The sequence below is a fragment of the Pyxicephalus adspersus genome, chromosome 3 (genome assembly GCF_032062135.1).
Source record: "Pyxicephalus adspersus chromosome 3, UCB_Pads_2.0, whole genome shotgun sequence".
Lineage (NCBI taxonomy): Eukaryota > Metazoa > Chordata > Amphibia > Anura > Pyxicephalidae > Pyxicephalus > Pyxicephalus adspersus.
Window position 1 is genome coordinate 18,932,494 of NC_092860.1, and position 24,091 is coordinate 18,956,584.

Here is a 24,091-nt window from a genome sequence, read left to right on the forward strand (position 1 = left end):
AATGATTGCCCCCTCTGACATACCCCACCATGATCTACATATCAGGGTAGGGATATAGAATATCCCATATTGCCAAATATTCAATATAGCATTCAGGTAGTAGAAAGAGAAAATGCTTAAATAGGCATTTGTCAAGTATTGTCAATAATTTGCTAACGTGAGAAATGTATGAGAATGGGAATTATAGGAAGTACTCAAAACCCTAAGGATTGACTCATGGCTGGTCTGGGAAGCTTGAAATGTGGAAAACACCTAAAATACCAAGTGTCCTAACATATAGCACATCTGGGTGTGACCACTAAACTACCCTATGTCGTCATAGACATTGTGCAGGTTACTATGACATGCCAGACAGATCAGTCTACAGTCTGATTATTTCAGTAATTGATCATTGTAAATCATATTATAGGCTTAATAAATCTAGTCACTTCCCATTAGACACATTTTATAATCTTTTTAAAGTCATGCCCAGTGTAAAGACATGTGACATAAGTAATCAGTATTGCTAATCTCATGAATGTTGAAATAAAGTCAGTCTAAAAAATGTTGTTCCTTTTCAAGCATATCTTTTATAATGCTGATATACAATCTTTTTTTACACATGAACATTTATTTTAGTGTGTATATTTAGTATTTATATAGTGTGCACCAGTTATTTAGCATTCTAGGTTTTCTAAATTAAACCTTATTTAGTCGTTTGTTGATTTTTTAAAAATTAAGAACAATTGTACTCAAGCAGGTCTGTTTTTGTAGAAAGGACAATAAAATAACCTTATCCTACCTGGCCCTAATGTTATTACATTCACCGGTCTTAGTACCATTGTGGGCGCCACCATCTTCTTGCTTCCTTTTTGCCTGGTTTTCTTCTTTTGTCATCTTGATTGGCTGGCAAGACCTATCTCCCGCACAGGCGGTACAAGAGTTCATTTAATCCCAGCTACTACAGGGGAAGCCTAGATGTGCCAGGTATCCTGGCTTCCTAAATGAAGCTGCAAATGCAATGCTTAGCGCTTTTTGACACAAAGGGCCAGCAAACTTTAAATGGATTTCCTTAAAGAAACTTGCTTTTTGTTAGCAAATGTTTTCAAACCTGGACCAGATCCATTTTTAGGTTTGCTGGATCACCCAGCTTCTCTAATGAAGGTGTATCTTCCCCAGTCTCATCCAGCTTTAATAAATCAGGGCCAAAAAGAAAGTGATGCCTCAGGCAATGTTTTATTGCAGAAGGTACATCGCCTGTCCTGGCTGACTGCAATTGTTCAGTTTTTATGAAAGCCCACAGCAGTAGCCCCAACCATATTATTAAGGTTTAAGGTCTGTAAAAACCTATTACAACTACACTTTTAAGTGCAGTGTGCATTTTAGGGCATGTTTACATGCATACCTTTGAACATAATGCTTATTTTTTGGGGAAAACATATCAAAATAGCAACAAGCATGACTTGAGGAGACACGCAAGGGGCTAAAGTATAACTCCTTAATAAATTTAGATAAAGTCCCTAATAAACAAAGAGGAGGAAGGTAACTTTCCAGCCCTTTCAGTGGTATTTGTGATTTGAGCTTCAGTTATTTAGGTCTGTAAACAGTATTCTTTAAAGCAATTAAGATAAATTTAAGGGCTTAGTGCTCAATCTGTTGGCTGGATGATCCAGCAGACCTGGAATGTCTCTGGTCCAAGTTTGAAAGTATTTGCCAAGTAATAGCAATAATGTTTAGGAAATTTATTCCAGATTTGTTGGATCACCCAGGTTCTTCAATGATAGTCTATCTTCTCCAGCCATGGAGAACTTCAATGAATAAGGCCATGAATGGGAGCGCAGAGCCTCCCACGATACCTACATCACGTATCCCGGGAGGCTCTTGACTGCTCCTTCTGTGAATGCCCGAGCATCTCAGGCATGGGCAAACGGAGCCTTTTCATTAATAGCGAAAAAATAGTCAATCTCACACATTCGCAGTGAGATCGGCAAGTTTTTCCCCAAAGTACGTCACCCGATCTTGCTCCTGTGCAGTGCAAGATCGGGTTATCTAGAAAGAAACACATGGAAGTAAAAAGGAAATAATGGCGGCGCCTGGCGCTCTCTCTGCCCCGGGCCAAAGACGGATACCAGGGCAACGCAAGATCCAATAAAAGAAACCTCCTAAAGGATAGACCGATCCAAGGGATTGAAGGTTAGTGTGACTTTTTTGTTTTGGGTTAGTTTTGGGTTTATTCCATTTTAAGAAGACCGTTTTTGGGAAAAATTATATCTAGCAGTTGCCAGAACAGCTGTTTTGAAAGATTTACCCCTTCTTGTTCTGCTGACAACTGCAAAACATAGGTCATCCTTCCCTTTCATCTCCGGTTATAGCTGCCACCAGGTCTGGGAATATAGAAAGCAAAAAGGGTTCCAATTCTTCATTTTAATATACATATATTTTAACATACATTAAAAAGCAAATATATTGGCCATACATACACCTTACAAAGCGTCAGCTGGCCACAGGCTTCAGTTTGTTGCTTACTCAAAACTCATATCCAAAACTACATATCCTTCTAAAACTTGGAAAAAAAAAATCTCATTTATGGGATATAACAATGCTTCTGCACATGCCCATTGCAGAACAAACATAAGTGTTACCAAGTTACAGGAAAAAGGGAAAAATGGATCTACTGCCAGGATCAACAGCATGTAATAGGGCAATGTCACAGAGGTGACGCAAAATAACAAAAACTGCCAGTAACAGGCTGAAGCTTGGTATGTTGTGTTTTTAGTAATAGTTCTATTTTTTCATGAAACTGAAAGGAAAAAAGAAATAAAATAATGAAAATTCTGAAACACTTCAATTTGATATAATACCACAATCTATTAATTATTTGAGCTATGATAAGAATCAAATGTTAAACAGTTCGGGGATGTGATGTCTGTTGATGTAATATTTACTGTTAGTAATAAATCAAGGGGAGTTGCAAAATTTGCAAGAAGTTATGTCTGGTATTTTATAATGTGCCATTAGGGATGAAACTATATCATTATCAGAACAAACGCATCTGTCATATGATTTCATCATATCTAAGTTATGGTAATGTGATATTATTGTCAAGATGTCTGTGGCATGTAGAAAGAATGTAGATGCTTATGTAACCCTCAAGTATTTTCCAATATGTATATAGATAACCATATGTTAATGACCCTATGACCATGTGGTGTGTGCCAAGATAAAATGGTTTCAGATGGCATCCTCTAGTGGCAGAATGAGATAACTTTCTTATTTGAATACTACACTTCCTTCAAATTTTCTATGATATATGGGGCAGAATTAATACAAGGAGAACAGAATCTATATTCCCATGTACAGTAGACTACCTAATGCACACACACTATACCAGACTTTCTCAACTGTTATACCACCCGTGGAACCGTTAAAATAATTTTCATGTGTCAGGGAACTCCTGCTACAATCATTCAATTGAAACAATTGGTTTGTTGCTCATAAGAAGAATTTCCCCATACAATGGTGGTCAGAAGACCACTTTTACAGACAGCTAAGAAGGTCCTTGGGCTTATATGAGTGCTATTGGCCCTGGCACTACGCATTCACCATTTATTGGGACATCAATCAGCCATAGTACAAGGAACCCCTGACAACTTCTGAAAGAACCCTAGTGTCTCACAGGACCCTGGCTGAGAATGGAAGTTGTCCTCTAAATTCTCCCAACCTTAATGAGTGCAGCCTGCTCAGTAAAACACTTGGCTTTGGCTTCAATTTAGTTTTCTACATCTGGCTTCCTCACTGCTATTATAATAAAAGGTATAAACGCCCAGTTGTCCTCTGAACCCGACTTGAAATGAAAGTGAAGATTTGATTTGTTGCAGGAAATATTTACTAATATTATTATTATTATTATTATTATTAATAATAATAATAATAATAACATGAATAATATTGTTAATAACAATAATAATAAAACAGGATTTATATAGCACCAACATTTTATGCAGCTCTGTTAGAAATTTAGGTTGTGGTTAAGCAGCAGCTTTTTTCTTGAATTTCTCCTGAAAAAAAAAATGAATTTCCTGGCATGTGAGAATGTCTGGGCATTCCTGTGTTTAGAACCTTATAGTGTTACGAACGCCCTCTCAGCCCGCACCCCTGCGCATAGACTTTTCAGCACGCTCCGCAACAGTCCACGCACCAGCAGGCCGAGGAGGCGTTTGTCACGGGGCAAGGTTAACCACTCCTGTTAACCCTTGCTGAACACACCATCACAGGTAGACTGCCACCACATGCTCAGACCGAAGCACACACCCTTACCCTTGACAACCGCTTTTGTAGGGTTACCCGCTGCCACTCAAGACAGGGATGTCTCAGAAATCACAATGTTATTGTAGCGCTTCAGGATTGCAAGTTACAATATTTCTATTTAGAGCATTTAGAGATTCAGCTTACACTTTTTAGAGGGTTTTATAAGTAAAAGCATACAAAAACAGTGCATAAACAAATACAGAAAAATAAACACTAATCTAAGAATAATAACAGAACAATAGCATTATTATACCAACAGCAAAAAATAAAAAGGGAAAACTGTAAAATAATATTTAGGTAGCGTTGGTTGCGGTCTAAGGTCCAAGTTATTAGTCAGAGTCACTGGGCTCCCTGCAGTGCCCAATGTGTCAGTGCCGTTGTCCTTAGCAACAAGATGATATCAGTGAGAGCTGTGTCTGCTAGCCTTACATGGCTTTTTCTAGGCCAACAACAGAGGTCGGACTAATAAAACAATCCAATGACAGCCGGCTACGGGGGGCTGTTTCCACATGGGTTATGATGCTCTGTGGACACTTACCAAAATGCCCTGGTTCTAGCCATTATTAATATTTTCATAAGTACAGTTATTATTAATGGCCAACCCCCAGATTATTAATCACCACAAAATACGATGTTCAAAGAGACCAAACTAGTCATGTCTGGGACTTATAGTTCCCCAGAGGCTAAATAAGGTTTCCAGGCTTCCCAGCGGTCTAGGAAACCAGTTCTTGATCTCCAAATGCTCACCGTAATGATCTAGCTACAAATCCGTTATCTAATACTTTATACAGAATGGTATATTGAAAATTCTTTCATGTAGGTATGTAGTGTAGTGACCTGGATCACCCAGCTTAAGTAGCTCTTGTGTGAATTTCCCTTACAGGTATATCAGACTTTTATGTGAATACTTTGGTTGGCCTGTGTAGCTTTCTTCATGTTAGGCCAGACTCATAAGGACAGTTCCAAGTAGTTAGTAAAAAGTCCCAATGTCATTGACAGCTTGCCAGCCCCCTCCACCATGTTTGTTCAAAATAAAATGGTCTTAGATTGGGTTTTAATGGGCTACCAATCTATTACAGTGTGGCAGCTGCTCCCATTAAACTTCTATAGGCAAGATACAGCCAGAATTACCTGCAATTAAAAGTCAGTAACCCCACGACAACATCACTATGCACCTGAACAGCAGCCCTTTGGCCCTTTTCTGTGGGGCCAAATTAGCTCTAGGGTTCTTGATTGTGTTTTTTTTCATTTTGTATTGTAATTTTAATATTTGTGTATATTGAAATAGTTTTGTATATCAAAGTTTTATATAATTTTTTTTGGCATTCATTCAATGGTAATGCTGAATTCCTTGGGGATATTGTGTTGGTTGCTCTGTATCTTGGATATTTACGTGTCTTGGACACTACAACAACTAGCCATTGAGTTCTGAATATTCCTGCCTACTTTGTTTGTTCCAGCTCTTTCTGTTGCATCTCCCTAATATAAAATAAATACAAATTGTGAGAGTGTGAAGCCCTCATAATGGTCACAGTAGGTGTGCAGACCTGGAAACCCAATAGCAGAAGGATCCAACAGAGATATGAGAAAAAGAACCTGGGAAGTTGTATTTTTTGCAGAAGCCAACAGTTAACTGAAAATATTATCTTCTTTCACAGGTCTATCAAAGTATACCACAGACTATTACAAAATCCATCAAGGCAATGTAAGATCAACGGTATAAGATTTCTTACCTAAACATATTGTTTTCACATGGGGGAATGTGCTCAGATATTTGATAAATGCTCTTCTCAAACAGTTATAAAATTCTGGGGAAATGGTGAAACGAAAACCTGAAATACAGGTTTATCAAATAGGGACTGATGTTCACTGGCATTTGCACACACAAATGTAAACTGTTTCACACCTTTATGGAAAATAAAATGACTAGTGAACTGCTATTCTATAGTAAACCAATGGAATTTAATAAATAAATAAAGTATGTTCACTTAGCTAAATGAATAATCTCATCACAAGGGATATGAAGTTTAGTGAATGAGGTGAAATGCTGGTAACCTAAACCATCCAATCATTTGTAATGAATTTCTTTTTAGATTCACTATCATTTAATTGGATAATCTCTGCAAAGTGACTTTTCACCTGGCTATCCTAGGTGTTCTCACTCCATAACACACAGCTTTAGGTTAGCATTAGCTGTACATTTTGACAGGTGTCTATAAAGGAAGGTGAAATAAGGAGTCAGTGAAGGTGGTGATATAACAATAACACATTAAATAAGTAATTGAAAAGAGATTTTTTTTGGCTTTTGATTTGCAGCATCTGCTTAACTTATTATGGGCCCCATCAATAAATGGCTACAGGACTATTTGCCAGATAAATGTCATTGATTATACACATATAATACCATAAATGATGTCATGCCATTAAAGTGTCGAATCAGCCAAAGCATTTATTCTGTCCCAATATCCATATTTATAATCAACAGATGACGTTCTCCACCTTGAAAGTGGAGAAAGTCATGGGCTGCAATGGGGATCAGAACCAATAGTGTTGCTTTTTTTGGTACTTGTGTTCTCCACTTTTAGAAGCCTAACTGCCAGGAAACACAAACTGTTCCTACTTTAATAAATATGATGGCATGAAAATAGCAATCAGGCTTCTGAAAGTGGAGAACAAAAAAGTGAAGAATATTTATCAGTTCTCCACTTTGTTATGATAGGCACACAGAACTGGTATTCAGTAAGATATGCATTTAAAAATTTTCAAACTGGACTGTCAGTGAAATGATAAATTTTTACTCTTATAGACATAGATTAGGTATAATGGAACAAAAGAATATATTTTACAAAATTTTCCAAGACATTTTTAAGGAACCACTGCTACCATGCACACTATTGACAAAATCTAGCACTTCAAAGTCTGGGCCTCATTCTCTAATATGAAAGTGTTTGGTCATCACCAACCCTATAAAACCTGTATTATTAAAAAATCTTCCAAACTAAAGAGTTTTGTGTTTTCATACAGTTATGCGTCTTTTTTGTCATTTAGCTCTACCTTCTGTTGACTTTTTTCAGTTTAGGTCTGCTTTAAAATAGATTGATAAGGCTGCGTGTTTATCTCAATTAGCTAAATTTGCCAGATTCTTGCATTATCAAAAGCATGATTGAATCTCTTTGCAAATATTTGCTATTTCCCTTTCCTGCTCAGTAACCATAGGATTACACAGGACAATACCAAACCACAACATACTTGAAAACCCCACCTATCAACTTTCACAATTTAAAATTAAATAACTGAAGTATATAAATAGACTATAAATGTACTGTTTATGATAAATTAATCTCTGTGTATTTGTACAGCAGGAGGGAAAAACAAACCACACACATCATGTCTAGTAAGTATTTCAAAATAATGGCCAATATTTGTTCTATTGTAGAACTTGCTATATTCTAAACTTGCTATATTATTGTAATTTTCAGATTGTTTTGCCACCTTTTTTCCCTATTATTACGATTGGCAACAAGTCTAATTTTTACCAGCCAGGTTGGTCAAAAACTTCCAGACAGCAATCTGTAATAATATCAAGAACTAAATAATTGCCAGCTTAACTTTCTTATCCACAATCATAGCAAAATGTACTAATAGACAAAGTGGACCTTTGACTACCACACACAATTATTTTCCCCATCAGCAGCAAAAATATGGTCATTTATTACAAGTATACTTACAAATTTCTGCAACTGGCTAATTTAGGTTATTAGCATAGGAAAATACATTTGTAAAATAGATAAAATAGAATTTAATAAAATAGAGATAGAAAGTGAGAGGTCAGAACTGTTAATCTGCATACAAAACCCAGGACAGGGCACACAGTCTCAGAAAATAATAAAGCCAGATTTATTAAAGCTCTCCAAGGCTGGAGAAGATACACTTTCATCAGTGAAGCTGGGTGATACCGTAACCCTGGAATGGATTTCTTCAAAGTAATTTAATATGTGCTGGCAAATTTTTGAATCCTGGACCAGATCCATTCCAGGTTTGCAGGATCACCCAGCAGTGTATTACTGTTAAAAGTGTATGCTCTTCAGCCTCGGAGAGCTTTAATAAACCTACATTTTTTTAAAGATTTTCTTTCACTTGTTATTGTGTATTTGGGAAAGGCTCCTCAATGGGACTAGAGAAAAAAAAAAAAACCCGAAGCATTCCCTATTCTGTCAAAAATCAAAAATGTTCTAGCTTGATGTACTTAGGCCAATGTTAATCAATGGGAAGTGTGTTTTAATGTTTGACCTGAAATGTAAAAATGTTTGAAATTACCTTAGTTGATAATGTCTACAAGAAGATATTTTGCTCTGGTTAGGATTTGCAGGAAAGTCACCAAAACTTTTCATCAAGAATCAATGTCATTATATTTTATCTAAGGAGACATCCATTGCATAATATATATAAAATAGATTGGTTGTTGACTGTTGTGTTTTTCTCCAGCCAAGCTCTATTTGAAAAGTGTAAATGTTCATTTGGAAAAAAACAAACTTGACCATCACACCAGTAACTACATGTCCAAGAAGCTCATCTTGAGAAGAGGGCAAGCTTTTCAGATAACTCTCTCACTCAACAGAGCCCTGAAAACTCAAGATAATGTTACCTTTGTTGTTGAAACAGGTAAGATGTTTTGGGATTTAAATGTAGAATGTATAATTCATGTGTGTACGATTTGGAGCATCCTATGGGAAGTTAGCTGCTGCAATTCTTCCATAGACTTGGATAGGAATGCTTTCCAAATTCCTGGAAGGGATTTTTAACCATTTTTTTAAATATTATATGTTTCTGCTCCCAACAAATCAGTGCAAGAGAACAACAACAGTAGAAAACCACTTCCTTAATATGTTTGAAGCATTTACTAAAGCCTAAAAAATGCCTTTTGGTTAAAATTAGGTGCTAAAGCCCAAAATAAAAGGCAGTGAGTTTGTTAGATTACTAAATGTTATAAACAATTTAAAAATATATATAAATAAAACAAAATACTTGTTCCTATTTGCTGATCTGTAGCTTATTTGCAGACATTTTTTTAGTCTACATGCACTCCATTGATGGCTGCATGGCATTATTGCTGGTACAACAGTGGACTATGTCTGCTCAATAAGTGTCAGCATGCCTACTTCTAGTTTCCATTAAAAATGTATGATAGATTAGCACAGAAGAAGAAAAGTGAGACAATGGGCACAGTGTTACCATCACAGAAATGCCAGAAAAAAGTTCTTTATGGCAAGATTACCAGGTATTTCTTGAAAGCTACACAATTACAGTGATTTTACATATACTTTAATATTACACAATTATTATTTTATAGGTATTTTAAGTGGATCCCTTGATGTACATTTTAATCAATGATTTCTTTAAGGAAAAACACCTAATGCTGCCAAAGGAACAAAAGCCACATTCTCTCTATCCAAAAGTGAAGCCGCTAAAGGACGTTGGAAGGCAGTTCCCAACAACACAGCATCAACGTCTTTGACCATATGGATCACACCTCCGGTCACTGCTATCATTGGAACATATCGTTTCTCCCCCCGACTATTCTCAGGAGGATACACATCCCATAAGCTGCCAGAATTGACTCTACTTTTCAACCCTTGGGCTACTGGTATAAGTTTTTTTAAATAACCTACTACACAATACTAACCCTTTGAAAAGAACACTGGTCTGCATATAAGCATTGTGAGTGATCAACAAACAAATTATTTTTAAACCTGGAATCATTTTAACATTTTGCTCTTCCCTTTGGGCTTTGTTAAATTGCAATTCTACAGGCCTGTGTAAATAGAAAGCAGTTTGTGTTTGCATTAAAAATCAAATAGTATAAATAAAAAGCTTCATTCACTTGTAATAATCTATGCAAATGACGGGATGTTTGCAGTAAACACACAATTTAACCTTCCCCTATATCTTTGCCTGGTCTCTATCTGATTCAGCACATTTAGCCACCCAGAACCCAATTGTAGCCAAAACTTTTTAAGTTTTGGATAAATTGAGGAAAACTTTAAAACTTTGCTTTAAATGCTGTCAATGTCCCATGTGGGAAGTATGGATGAATGTAATTGAGTGTTATATTTTATGGACTTTGAAGGGGATATTAGAAATAGGACTGTAAATCCACCATGCTGGTTCAGCAGATGTGCAACCCTGGAACTTGAATCTAAAAATCATTATCACTCATCTACAAAATACTTAAAGCGTACCTAAACTCAGAATTTTCACTTTACATAAAAGGTTAGACAACCCTTAGTTAGTGTTTTTTTCAAGTGCAACACCCTATTTTTTGCAGCACTATCCCCTTAAAAGTGTTTGGGAGCACAGAGTCTCCCAGGATACCTATGTCATGCATCCCAGGAGGCTCTTGGCTGCTCCTTCTGTTCATGTCTGAGATGCTCAGAGCTTTTTCATCAAAAGAGAAAAAATGCCGATCTCACGCATGCACAGTGAGATTGGCAAGTTTTATCCCAATCTACACCACCTGATCGTACGTCTGCATCACGTGACATAGGAAGAAGAACCCAGAAGAAGAGAGGAGAAGATGGCGGCGCCTGATGCTCCCTCTGCGCCAGCCCGAAGACGGATATTGGGACGGCGCGTGAACCTATGGAAGAAACTCCCAACAGATCGACTTTTCTGTGGGATTGAAGGTAAGTGTGATTTTTTTTTTGTTTTGGATTTACTTCCTCTCTAAGTGACATATACAGTGATTGGTAGTTACAGTTTCTCCAACATCCATAAAACACAAAAATATAAGTTAACAAATACACAATATATATTCAAATATTCTAAATCCAAATAAAATATCCAACATTTCACAAGTCCAACATTTTTAAACTTTTTTTGGTTTTATTTAGTTAAACATATTCCAGATGCGGCTGATTAATTTAGAGAGTGCCCACAAAAATCCACCCCTCAGAACATGCTGGAGGGAATTGCTCTCTGTAGAAGAAGTGGTCTGCCTAAAAAATTTTAAAAAATGTCCAATGCAGAGTGGGAACAATAGCTTTAAAATCCAAAAGACTCACCCACCATTCTCCTTGGAGAGTTCTGCCTGTGTCAGACCATTGTAAAAGAACCACTGCTTCAACTCAAAGACTAAAGTTCTTTCTCTACAGAATGGTCCAGATTTATTAAAGCTCTCCAAGGCTGGAGAGGATACAGTGTCATCAGTGAAGCTGGGTGACCCAGCAAACATGGAATGGTTTTCTTCAATGTCATTTGCTTTTTGCTAGCAAATGTTTTCAATCCTTGACTAGATCCATTCCAGGTTTTCCGGATCACCCAGCTTTACTGAAGAAAGTATATCCTCTCCAGCCTTGGAGAGCTTTAATAAAGCATAGCCAGTGTATCGAACAATAGACTTTAGAATTTTGGTTAAAGTTTGTTTAAATAAAGTGGTGTTTTCAATAAAATATACTAACTTTATGTTTTTGTTAGATGATGATGTTTATCTTGCCAATGAGTCAGAGCGACAGGAATATGTACTCAATGACAGCACTATCATATACCACGGAAATGAGAACCTAATTGGTGCAAGGGGCTGGAACTTGGGACAGGTGACCCCAGACTTTGAGAAAAGTCTTTTTCTTTTGTGAAAAATCAACATAATTATGCCTTTAATTTATAACTGTATAATATATGTATTATATATGTATATATATATGTATAATATATGTATATGTATATGTATAATATATGTAAGAATAGTCTATGAAGTGATGTGACATATCTTCAATCGTGAAGGATAAAAACATATTTAATAGTGTAAGAAAAGGGGTTAAATGTCTTTATCTTTAGATTCCTGTCCTAAAGATAATCATTCTTCCAATTCTTTGTATGGGTGTCACAGGTATAGGAAGTGAAAGAAAATCCCCCAGTAGGGTCATGGACATAAATAAAACCCAGACTAACTATATTTGGGCTTCACAGTGACCGTGTTCTTTCGCCCAAACTAGGAAATGTAATGATATCTATTTTTCCTCTTTTTTCAAGTTTTTTTCACAAAGTAAAGAAGGCTTAGCCTACATTAACATGCATTTTGAGCCTAATGTTTTAACACCAAGATTTTGAATACCAAGTTAACATCAGTGTCAGATACTGAGCAATCTTATAAATGTTTATCTCCCTAAGACAGTGTTTATCAACTAGGGTTCCTCCAGATGTTGCTAGGGGTTCTTTGAGCAGTGAGCAGTTTGTGCCCCTCAGTTTAGGTTACACCAATGATCCTTTTGGCTATCTTTAAGGGTGACATTTTTGCCACTGGCCAGCAATGTACAAGGCATTCTTTCCACTGACCACCATGCTAACTTACCATGAGCTGTGAGTATAGGGTAATAATAAATATGAGTCCCTGAAGTTTTTCAATGCACCCCCCCCCCCCCCCCATGGTAAAAAAAATTGAGAAAGACTGCTCTAAGGGGTTTAATATAAACCACTGAAGAGTGGTAGTCCATCAAGTTCAACCACAAGGGAAATAAACTTATCCCACATATAAAACTATATAAGACATAGTTGGTCCAGAGGAAGGCAATTAAACCCCCTGGTACAATTTGCTTCAATAGGGAAAAAAATAGTTTCCTGATTCTATGCGGCAATTGGATATATATAAAACTACCTATAGTACTTGGTAAAACTACTTCCTGAGGGAATCTATTCCCCATTTTCACAGGCCTTACAGTGAAGAATCCCTTCCTTAAATGGTAAATTTCACAGACAGGTGGAAGCAACAGCTATTTGTTGGGGTTTATATATACTTTAATAACCTCTGAACTGAAAGTGGCTTCATATGACAACATAAAAGTACAAAGGAATATAAAATTAATAATTACATTCAAATCTGACCTAGGATATGGCAATTTAAATATGTCAAATCTAATGTGTGGTGGTTAAGCAATAGGGATGAGCAAGCAAGATTTTAAAATATAACCTCTAGTGCCCAGGGATCACACACAAGAGGATTCCCACAGCTTCATTCATGAATGCAACCATGGTACCCCTCCTGTCAGTGTGAGTACCACAGCTGTGCTCATCACTGGATTTTAAAATGACTTGTGATGTTGCTTTGAGACTGTTTTTTCTTTTATTAAAGTATACACAAGAAAAGGAAAAGGAAAGGGTATGCTACTGCTCTGATTCATTCAGTTGTGTAAAATAGGATTTTAACATGCCAGCTACCCGGTAAATAAAGAAAGGTGAGAATGTGAAAATCAGCTACCTGGAAATAAAATACCAAATATACTCAAATATAAAATGAACCAAGGTACTTGAAATAAAGGAAAATACTTATATTTGCGCTAACATTTATATCAGAAATCAAAAGCTAAAACAACTGATGTAAATAAATACATTCATGGTTTGTTTTTCTTTTAAACATTTATTTAAAGATGAAAATAATAAAATCGCATTGAGTCAGTCTGTAAATTATTTGTAAATCTTAGTTTTTACATGTATTTTGCTCAGGTTATAATGGTCCTTTGTGCATTATCGATGACCAGCAGTAGATGATGCTGTGTCCTCATGTAAAATGTGTAAACACATGGTTGTATACACTGTACATGAAGACACAGCGCCATCCACTTGTCCAACTCAAGTATAAACCAAGATTCTTTTTCTTTAATAGCGTTGTGAGGGGAAAAATTGTTGGGTTATACTTTAGTATATATAGTGTAAATAACTTAAAATGATATTCTGTCTCTCCTCTAGTTTGAGGAAGAAATTCTGGGAATCTGCTTGCTCCTTCTGGAAAAACAAAAAATCGTAGATGTATCCCTCTTGCGTGATCCAAAGGCAGTCTCAAGAGTATGCAGTGCAATGGTAAGTCAAATCAAACCAGAATAAACAACTATTTTTATATGGTTAAACATTTGGGAGACATATAATATGAGCTTTGCAAATCTGTGGTTTATTCTTTGGTGTTGTCCAGCCACCACCTTTTTGAAAAGGGTTTCCAGAAGACTTTGAAGGGTGTTTGTGGAATATTGTACCAAAATAACATATTTCTGAGGTTAGGCACTGATGTTGGATGAGAAGACCTGACTTACAATTTGGGTTTCTACTTACACCAGATAAGATATTCTGTAGGACAGAGGTCTGGGCAGGCCACTTTTCCCAAACTTATCAAATCATGAATCTGGCTTTTCACATAGGGGGATATTTATAATGAAAAAGAGAATGGTCTTCTTTATGTTTCAACAAGGATGGAAGGAATCCTTAAACTAATTTGTTATTATTTGGCAAATGATTTCAGTCCTGTACGAAATTCATTCCAGGGTCTCCCAGGTTCTCCCATAATAGCCTATCTTCTCCAGTCTTGGAGAACTTTAGTTCGCCAGGCCCAATGCCTCTATAATTGTCTAGAAACACTCTTTTTAAAGTTAAAAAAAGGTTATTACCTTCCTCCTGTAGATCTATTTAATATTTGGAAACACAATATCTTCTTTCCAATTTGACATAGAAGTTGTCCATTCTTCTTCAAAGGTTAACAGTAATGATGACAAAGGAGTGCTTCAGGGAAACTGGAGTGGGAAGTATGAGAATGGTCTTAGTCCTACAAGCTGGTCAGGAAGTGTGGCCATACTGAAAAAGTGGGCAAGTTCTGGTCCAGTTCGATATGGACAGTGCTGGGTCTTTGCTGGAGTACTATGCACAGGTACATTTAATCCTCACTCATAGTATTGGGACAAGAACCGATAACTATAAATGTTCTTTCTATAGATTGTCATATTGAGCTGTTATAAATAATGGGCAAAATAACTTTTAAATATATATCTGTTTAGTATAAAGGTCAAATCTGAAGGATAGTAACCTGTTAAATAAAATCCTAATTAAAGTAAACTGAAGTATTCTGATAAAGATTTGAATTATGGGTTGTTGTCATACATTTAGTTAATAATATAAGAACCAATGCCCTATCTATGCACTACATGGCATAAAAGGTAATATTATGCACATAATGTTTTGATCTCTTTTAGTGATGAGATGCCTGGGAATTCCAAATCGCATTGTCACCAATTTTAACTCTGCTCATGACACTGATGAGAATCTTAGTATCGACACTCTCTTTGATGAGAATGGTAGAAATCCCGGAGGCGAGGACAGCGTTTGGTAATGACAGAACAGCTGATTAACAAAAAGCATTTTTTGTTGTTTTATATTTTCTATCAATAAATATATCATATTTAAAATGTTGAAATAAACCAGCATGTCTATAATATGTCTATATGTCATAGGTGCTGGCTTTTCATGATGTATTTTGTAAATTTAGGGCCTTTACAATATAAATAAAAGTGGTTAGTAGTTATGACGCCTTCTCCACAGATACCTTCTGATTCTGCCATTGAAGTTCAGTAAACAGTAAAGGTGGACCTTACATTATCTTTATGTTTTGTATCAGAGAAGGGCAAGAATCAATTCCCTTTATGGGGGCACAGACATCAATAAAAACCTGACAGAGGTTTTGTACGCACTTTCAGATAATTTTTTGGCTTACATTTGACTTGTAAAAGGTCAAGACCCCATGTACAGTGGGGATTTGGCCCCATGTACAGTCAGGATCTGAATCCAAAGGGCTTCATAAGAACACAGAGATCAATTTAAATATACCAAAGGTATTTATAGGCTGCTGTAATTTTGCAGCCTGAGAGGTTTTTTTAAGACCACGAGCGATGCACTTTTTAACTAACCATAAATTCAATTTTATTTATCCACTAAAGGCCCCATCTGTGCAATTTTCCCTGTCTCTTCCATTCCCCTTATTCCTGTATAAAATGTGTCATTTTATGTTGAAGCGTAAATAAAATTACCAACCCACCTTCCCTATGAAACATTTGTGGGGCCTATTGATTGGATACCAAGGACTAAGCATAATGGGAAAAGGTCCAAAGTACAGGATATTTTCTAGGACCTTTAACAAATGAATGTCAATAATAAAAAGGGCAAAATGACAAATTTTCTTTAAAGCTCTTTATAAAGTCTGTTTTTACCCACCTTTAACCTCCCAGTTTTAATGCACCATTTCCTTAAAAGATAAAAACAAGGAAAAAGATGAATATTATAATTGTCTTTCTGCTGGCTTATGTGGTCTAGAAGAGGATATCATGTTTCCCAACAAGGGAATGGTAAAGACTCCAAATTTCAACTGAAGAAACTGGAACACAGTGCTTATAGAGATTTGGACTACTTTACATTTTCGAGATCTGGAGGTAGGATGGCATCACCCTTAGATAGATGAAAGATGGTTAAAGAGTAAGCATGTGATTTTTATCCCACCCCCTGTCTTTCCTAACTACCTAAAATCATAAATCCCCATACTTTAATGTCTCTTAAACTGATGAACACACCTTCTGACATCTTCTACAGGAACTTTCATGTCTGGAATGAAGCTTGGTTCACCAGAGATGATATAGGATCATATTATAATGGATGGCAAGTTCTTGATGCAACCCCACAAGAAAAAAGCAATGGTTAGTGTTATGAAATGTGAAGTGTACTTAACATATCTATTTATTATATTTAATATGTTTGGTTCTGAAGCATCCTAAAGGATCTGTATGCATTGTAAAATGTATTTTTTTGTAAAGAATCATATACAAATTTGACCTGGTATAGGTCTTCTGCAGTCCACAAAAAACAGAGCTGGCGTGATATAAAGAAGCTGTATATGGAACCAATCAGCTTATATACTAACTAAAAGCATGCTTTTAGGAAGAGAAAGTAGGATGGCAAAGGGATGAGCTTATCACTATATCACTAAATCACATTGTTATTTAACTTTGAGTTACATTTTTGGAACAGAGGAAGTATGATGTCAGTTGCTGGACGTAATAATGATAAAAAGACATCTAGTGACAAATTGGGAGAATTATGTCTATGTCACAAATTTGGTTTTGATATTCTATTTTTTATACATGTATTTGTGATTTTTTTGGCTGGAGTTTGCTTTAACGAGGCCAGCAAAGAGGGATACTTCAACACTACTTGTACTGTTTACTTTCTGCCCTATCAAAAATATTAACAATACAATACACATGTGACTGTTTCAGCTAATGGCTACTGCTGTCTGAATGATAAAGAGCAATTTCTGCAAAACAGGATCTAGCATTACCCAATCGCCAACCAATCCATTACATCCATTCCCCATGTCACAGACAGCCGCTCTATCAGCATCTGCAGTGTAATATTTCCTGTGAAGGACTGTGTAATGTAAAAGCTTGAGTAAGCAGGATCACCTTTTACTGTATACATTTTTCAAAGTGCTTGATGCAAAGATTGTTCTAGAGACCTTAACAAAAGAATAGGTTTCAGGTGATTACTTATTCATCACAGATTGTATTTGCTATTTACACCCAGAAGCTGTTTACTCTTTTTTCCAAGATATTGTAATTATTGCCAGTAGGAAATTGATTAGTCACTGTAAAAATATTGTCTGTAAAAAAAAAAACACACATTCTAATTCATTGTTGGACGCGTTTAGGTTTGATTACGACATGCATTCACCATGGTATAATTTTGATGAGCTTATACAATGCCATAAAACTTATTTCAGTCTGGAGTGGCAGAACTTTTCCCCTAACATCTTGAATTATTGGTTGGAGAATCAGACCACTGTGTGAAGTCTTCTCCAGCACATCCTAAAGATTCTTAACGACGTAAAGCTCTAGATTCGTGACTTGTGGTGGCCAATCCCTGTGTGTAAACAATATATGCTTCCTGAATCACTATTACTTCAAGTAACAATAGAATAATTTATTGTTCCATTCCTCTAGAGATTTATCGTCTTGGACCAACATCAGTGAAGGCGATAAAAGAAGGAGATGTTCACTTACTTTATGATGGTCCTTTTGTATTTTCCGAGGTGAATGCAGATGAGATTTCTTGGATCTACCGCAAAGAAGGAGATTCTTTTGAGAGAATTAAAACTAACACTAGCTCCATTGGAAAATGTATTAGCACAAAGGCTGTTGGCTCTGGAGCTCGCATTGATATTACTTCTAGCTACAAAAACAAAGAGGGTAAGATTGTGTTCTGCAGTATTCCTGTAACGGTTTCTAAACATTTAGTTTGTAAGAAGGGCATACTGCTTTGGCTATTATTTCCCAGTGTGTAGCCGATGTTCTATTCAGTGACTGAAGGAAATCCTTCATCAGTTGAAGGAATAGGATTCAGTTGTTGGGTGGAGGCTGAGTTCTTTAGGACCTATCAGGAGAAAAAAACATTTTTGGTGACACCTGATGCTAGCCCCCCCCCCCCATTAGTGAGGCAAATGATTAGATGTTTTCTGGTTTCTTGGGGTGTAAAACAGACCTTAGCATCTGTCCATTCTATGTTTCACTTACCTTTCTTCGACGAAGATTGAACACACAATATTATTTTCATTCTGTTCCATAGGAGATTTGTATGTTAGTTTAAACCTGTCTGACTGCTAAGGAGCATCATACCTGGTTGCGTAAAGTAAATGACATACAGTCTGTGTTCTCCCATATCAAAGAAAATCAAGACCATATTCATTAGCTCCAGTTCTGCAATGTTTTAACTTTTTTAACAGACACCTTGATGTAAAAGTCCGCTGTGCCATCTGCAGCCAAATTGAAAGTTTGTGTGAAATTGGTATTTTGTTTTTTGTTTTTAATAGGCACTCCAGAAGAAAGAGAAGCATTCCATAATGCCCTGTTAAATTTATATGGAAGGCAAACTGTTGCTAAAGAGGTAGATACCTCAAATACACATGCATCAACTGATGTTCCCAGGATGAGTAGGGTGATACCAGCCTTCAAACAAGACATAAGTGGAAAGTTTAAAAAAATAGACACTCCAGAGCTTGGCCAAGATATTGATCTTATTTTGGTACTCGTCAATGAGGCATCATCCAACAAAACTATAGCAGTTACATTTAATGCCAAGGTCACTGGATACACCCGAAGAGTAATGAAAAATTTCTCTATGGAATCTGTGTCTATTTCAATGGCTTCTAAGGAAGGTGATAATTCTGTGCATTGAAGATTATTTTTTTAACAAATTATCTTTGCTTCCAATTAAAAAGGAGCCCTGTCTGTGAAGCCATAACTGCCATTACTGACCTGTCCTGGCTGGTAGATGACTGGCTGTCATGCTTATCTAATGGCTTTAATAGTCACAAACCTTTTTACAAATATTAGTTTGCAGTTCTGACTTTATTAGCAACATGAATTTTCCATGGCAGTGGTGGACACTATTTAAAGTACAACTATGATTAAACATGACATATCTGATTCAGTTTGTTAGTAGCACTTTATTTGGGTCCCCCCAGTAATGGGTTCTTGCAGGCGCATTATTTTTATTGTATTCTCTAAGCTAAGTGAAATACCCCTTGCAAAAGGATAATTCACTTTGCTAGATGAACAGCCTTTATTCCTTTGGTAAATCAATCCCTATGTATACAGAAGCAAAAAGTCCTTTGAATGATATAAATACTCTAATTCTCCACTCAATACAAGTCTCACCTATAGCACCCACACATCATATGTTGTAAATAACTATATGATTTATGATTATTATGATTCATTTGCAATTTCAGAAAAAGAAATTACGTTCAAGATTCCTTATAGCAAATACATAAACAATCTCCTGGATGATGAAGTGGTAGAGGTAACAGCTCTGTGCAAGTGGGATGAGGCAGAAAAACTCCTTGTATCCCAAGTTATTACATTAAAAAATCCATCACTTACAATTAAGGTGAGTGAAAACATTGCTGCAAGTACCCGGACATAAAATCCTAAAACCACCTATTAATAATACACAAAAATATTTTTGAATCTCTTTCACACTTGTTATGGTGGGTTAAGTTAACACGTGTTAAAATTGGCATTGCATTGAGCTAGTTTATTTATCCATTCATTTTTGAGGAGCATCATTACATCACAGTGTTATCCACAATGGACTGTGGAATTCTTTTGGAGCACCTTTGAAATGAATGCCACTGCACTATACTCTATAGACTTACACACAACTGCCTGTTCTTGTCGATTTTGTTAACAAACTTTAAAATACATTGCATTAAAGCAGTCTATTTATCCATCCATTTTTAATGAGCTGTAAGTGCAGACAGAAAAATGTACCAGTACCAGTACACAGTGTTGCAAAATAAACTGTAAAGGTTTGTCTGGGTGCCATTAAAATGACTCACCAAAGCAATGGTGTGAAGCCATCCTAAATACCGTGGCTGATATCTTACACGGGACATGTTGATTGTAAAGGGAAAAGAGAAGAACTCCATCCACAGTGTTACAAGTTTACAAAGTTTAAAAAAAAAGGTGGTAAACAATTGTCAAAAACTAACAGGTCTAAGACTGGTCATCCCCTGTTGTTATAAGTGTAGCCAGCATTAAATCAAGGCGCTAAGTCTACCATTTGTAAAGCTGGCAAATATGCTGATTGCCAGCTTTACAAATGGTGGATTTAGTGCCTAAGAAATGGTAATCTCCTAAAAAGCATCTCTATTTAGAAATGGTTTTTTTGCTTGTAATACATTTATCAAATGGTAATCACCATGAACTTCACCTTACAGATGGCCAGATAGTGTTCCTGACTGAAAGCGGTGAACACCTTAGTGCACAATGTAAATCAATAGTGTTTGTTTCAAACACAATGAACTACTACACTACTTCTTCTGTGATTGTTAATTTTTAAGAAGTTGATTGACCTTTATTAACTTTATTATTACTGCTTCTATTTTTTCAAGCATCTATATCACCTATTTGTCAGGAAAAAATTATCTATGGTTTATCTTCTCCCAGGCTTCTGAAGATGCTGTTGTAAATAAACCATTAAGTGTTGAAGTCACATTCAATAACCCACTCAATGAGTCTTTAACAGACTGTAAACTTGTTGCAGAAGGCAGTGGACTCATTAAAGACCAGATTGAAAAAAAGTAAGTAGAATGTTGTATCTACGGTGGTCCATTATATATGACATCTGCTGTAACTACATGACTTTTCTAACCATAAGATTGTTGAGTTACATAGTGTCATGTGACTTTCATCTTACCTCTGGGCCCATAAACTCCTTTTAAACCCTGTAAATAGTGGCCATATAGTATGTTTTCACCTATCTCTATTCATTTACGAGACAGTCTAGATATTCAACTGCAAGAAGATGTAATTAAAGTACATTTGTAATTGGTCACTTATGTGCCTTATAATTTGGAATAACAAATTAACACTTGGGGCCCATTTATAAACCCAACAATTAAAAGCCAGTAGTAAAAGTAGTAAAAAAAAAAAGTTTTTTTCTTGTTCATGAATCTAAGGATTGAGGTCATATAAAGGCTATTCACAATATAAGGAAGCTTCTTGAGCAAATCCTTCAATTTAATGGTGGTGATGAGAACAAAACAGGGCAAATGAGGAGTCCAGAATTAGATCCACTTGGTAATGACAGTAGAAATTAAGCCAACATTCCTCCAGATATTGGTAGGGATTCCATATTGCTCAAGGAACCCCTACCTGGAGGAACGCTATTGTTCCACAGAACCCTAGCACCGAGAAACATTGGTCTAGATGTTAGGTTTTGTTGTTTCAATAGTGTTGGTCACCTTAACTACTGTAATGCAAGCGGGTGTGGACCCACTGCGCCACAGACTGGGTATGCTCCAGAGGGGCGTAACTAAGCCGCTACCAGGTCTTCACTAGAGCCTCTGATGGTGAAGATAGGCTTGGGCAACAGGGTAGCTGTCAGGTGCCACTCCAGAGCGATCCCCGGGTCAGTGGCAGCTGACCACAGGAGTCAGGGTACTCAGTGCAAGCACCGAGGGGCTTGCGTGGCCAAGAAGGTATAGGAGAGGTAGTAATTAAACAAAGTCTATGAACAAGGTCAAAGTCAGGCGGCAATCAGGCAGAAGTCCATACACAAAATCCAAGGTCAGGGTCAGGCGGCAAACAGGCAAAGTCCAAGGGTTTGATAAGCAAGATCCGGTACACAGAAAGGCAGACAGAAGAAGCACCTTTGCACTTGGAGTTAGACTAGCTAAGACCATGAGATTGCTCAGGCAACTTACTGTAGTGGGAAGTGCCTTTAAATACTAGCAGAGCTACAGCCATAGGCTGTACGAACAGAGGGGGTGTATGTGTTGCCTCATGGATGAAGTTAGACACACCCACGCCAGCTCAAACACCAGTGCAAGTCTCCAGCAGGAAGAAAACTCTGGCATGGAACACATGTACTGGGGTTACTCTATCTGAAAGATAGGACCCAGAGGCCGTGCCTGCAATTAGGAGCAGCGGCGCCGGCATAACCTGCAGGGCTAACAACTACATTGAATTACAGAAGAATAAACAGACTGCCCATCACACTCATATCAATATTTAGGATACCCTAAACATGAAAGGGTTTTATGCAGCACAAATATATGCTAGATTCTTTAGAGCTACAGGTTAATGAGGATGCAGTGCCACTACGGGCAATGGTTGCAGCACCACAGTGATGTATTTGCAGTGACAAAAATAGTAATGTGACTTCTGTCTGATACTGGGCTAATATTTCTGCTAAGAAAGCGGGAGGATACAGATGTAAGACTAAACTTGCAAAACCACATATAGGTGGAAATTAATATGGGTATAGATTAGTAAAAATGCCCACTTGTCAAGTTAGGGTATTTATTAGTGCATACTCTGTATCACACTAAACCAAATTAAACACATTTTTGTTTTATAATGCAGAATTTCGCTGAAGCCCAAAGAGAAGACAACTGTGACAATTGAATTTACACCTTACACGAAGGGGTCCAAACAACTAAACATTGTGGTTTGTTGCAATAAAATAGTCACAATCAATGGCTTCATCATCATTAACATAAATTAACCTGGACTTCTTACAGAATACTCAGTACCATATGACAATTCCATGTTGGTTGCCACTGTGGTAGTTTTTATTTTTTATTAATGGTTTAATCCTCATCCTATATGTGTAGTTAAAGCACCAACAATAACATTATTTTTTTAGTACATAATGAATGTACACAATAATTTCTCATCTTTACAAAAAATGTACATAAAGTGTGATAAGTATTGAGGTAAAATTAGGTCAACACAAACATCTGATGATGTGCAGGAAAACCTATAATAACCTTTTGAATTGATATAATTGAAAATATACCATTTTCTAATGTTAAGGAAATCTGCTCTAAATTGTCACAATACCAAAAAAATTCCCTACTATTTCAGTTCTCATGACAGCTCATCATTTTGGATTTTTACTTGCTTTCATCTGGATTATTACTAGAGAGCTAATATGGTGACAGCAATAATATCCAGAAGAGGTTTAAACTCTTCAACACTGTCCAAATCTAAACCAAGAATTGCCTATATTTAAGAATGTCTGTGATAACCCTGCATGAGCCTGTCACTAGATGACACTGCTGACTAATTGTGAAATCTTTTGTGTTAAAAGTTACACAACAAATAACTGAATAGCATTTTGTTGCTGGTGTTTTGCAGGAAGAGTTGACATTTTGGCTACTGTAGTGACCTATATATCAAAATACCACAACAGTTGAGACCCCAATGGCACCACCCATGGCCTCTCTAGTGGACAGTGATTTAGGTTATTGGTATGATAATATGTCTGATATATATTACCTTCTTTATTATCTAGTTCTGAATACTGTAATGCATTTGGAATATAACATAATAAATTAAAAAACAAGATTACCCAGAACAATAAACAAAATTTAAACAATGTAAAATTATTATCATTCTTACATTATTGGTATTATCATGTATGCGTTTATTGCCTGTAT

At 36.5% G+C, this 24,091-nt stretch overlaps 1 protein-coding gene across 1 annotated transcript; it reads left to right on the plus strand.

The window, feature by feature from the left end:
• The first annotated feature begins 7,650 nt into the window (after positions 1–7,650).
• On the plus strand, positions 7,651–23,419 carry LOC140325751 (protein-glutamine gamma-glutamyltransferase 6-like). The gene is made up of 13 exons (XM_072403761.1): positions 7,651–7,681; positions 8,773–8,949; positions 9,689–9,931; positions 11,761–11,879; positions 14,026–14,136; positions 14,800–14,971; positions 15,294–15,426; positions 16,681–16,784; positions 18,087–18,332; positions 18,953–19,297; positions 19,874–20,031; positions 21,093–21,226; positions 23,013–23,419. The coding sequence occupies exons 1-13, from the start codon at positions 7,675–7,677 to the stop codon at positions 23,152–23,154; spliced, it is 2,091 nt and encodes a 696-aa protein (XP_072259862.1). The 5' UTR covers positions 7,651–7,674; the 3' UTR covers positions 23,155–23,419.
• The last annotated feature ends 672 nt before the right edge of the window (positions 23,420–24,091 follow it).

Bases quoted from the DNA above. Each gene is read 5' to 3' on its own strand.
- LOC140325751 (XM_072403761.1), top strand. The intron at 18,333-18,952 runs GTAAGATTGTGT...TGTTTTTAATAG, and splicing joins TAGCTACAAAAACAAAGAGG to GCACTCCAGAAGAAAGAGAA. The intron at 19,298-19,873 runs GTGATAATTCTG...TTGCAATTTCAG, and splicing joins TTCAATGGCTTCTAAGGAAG to AAAAAGAAATTACGTTCAAG.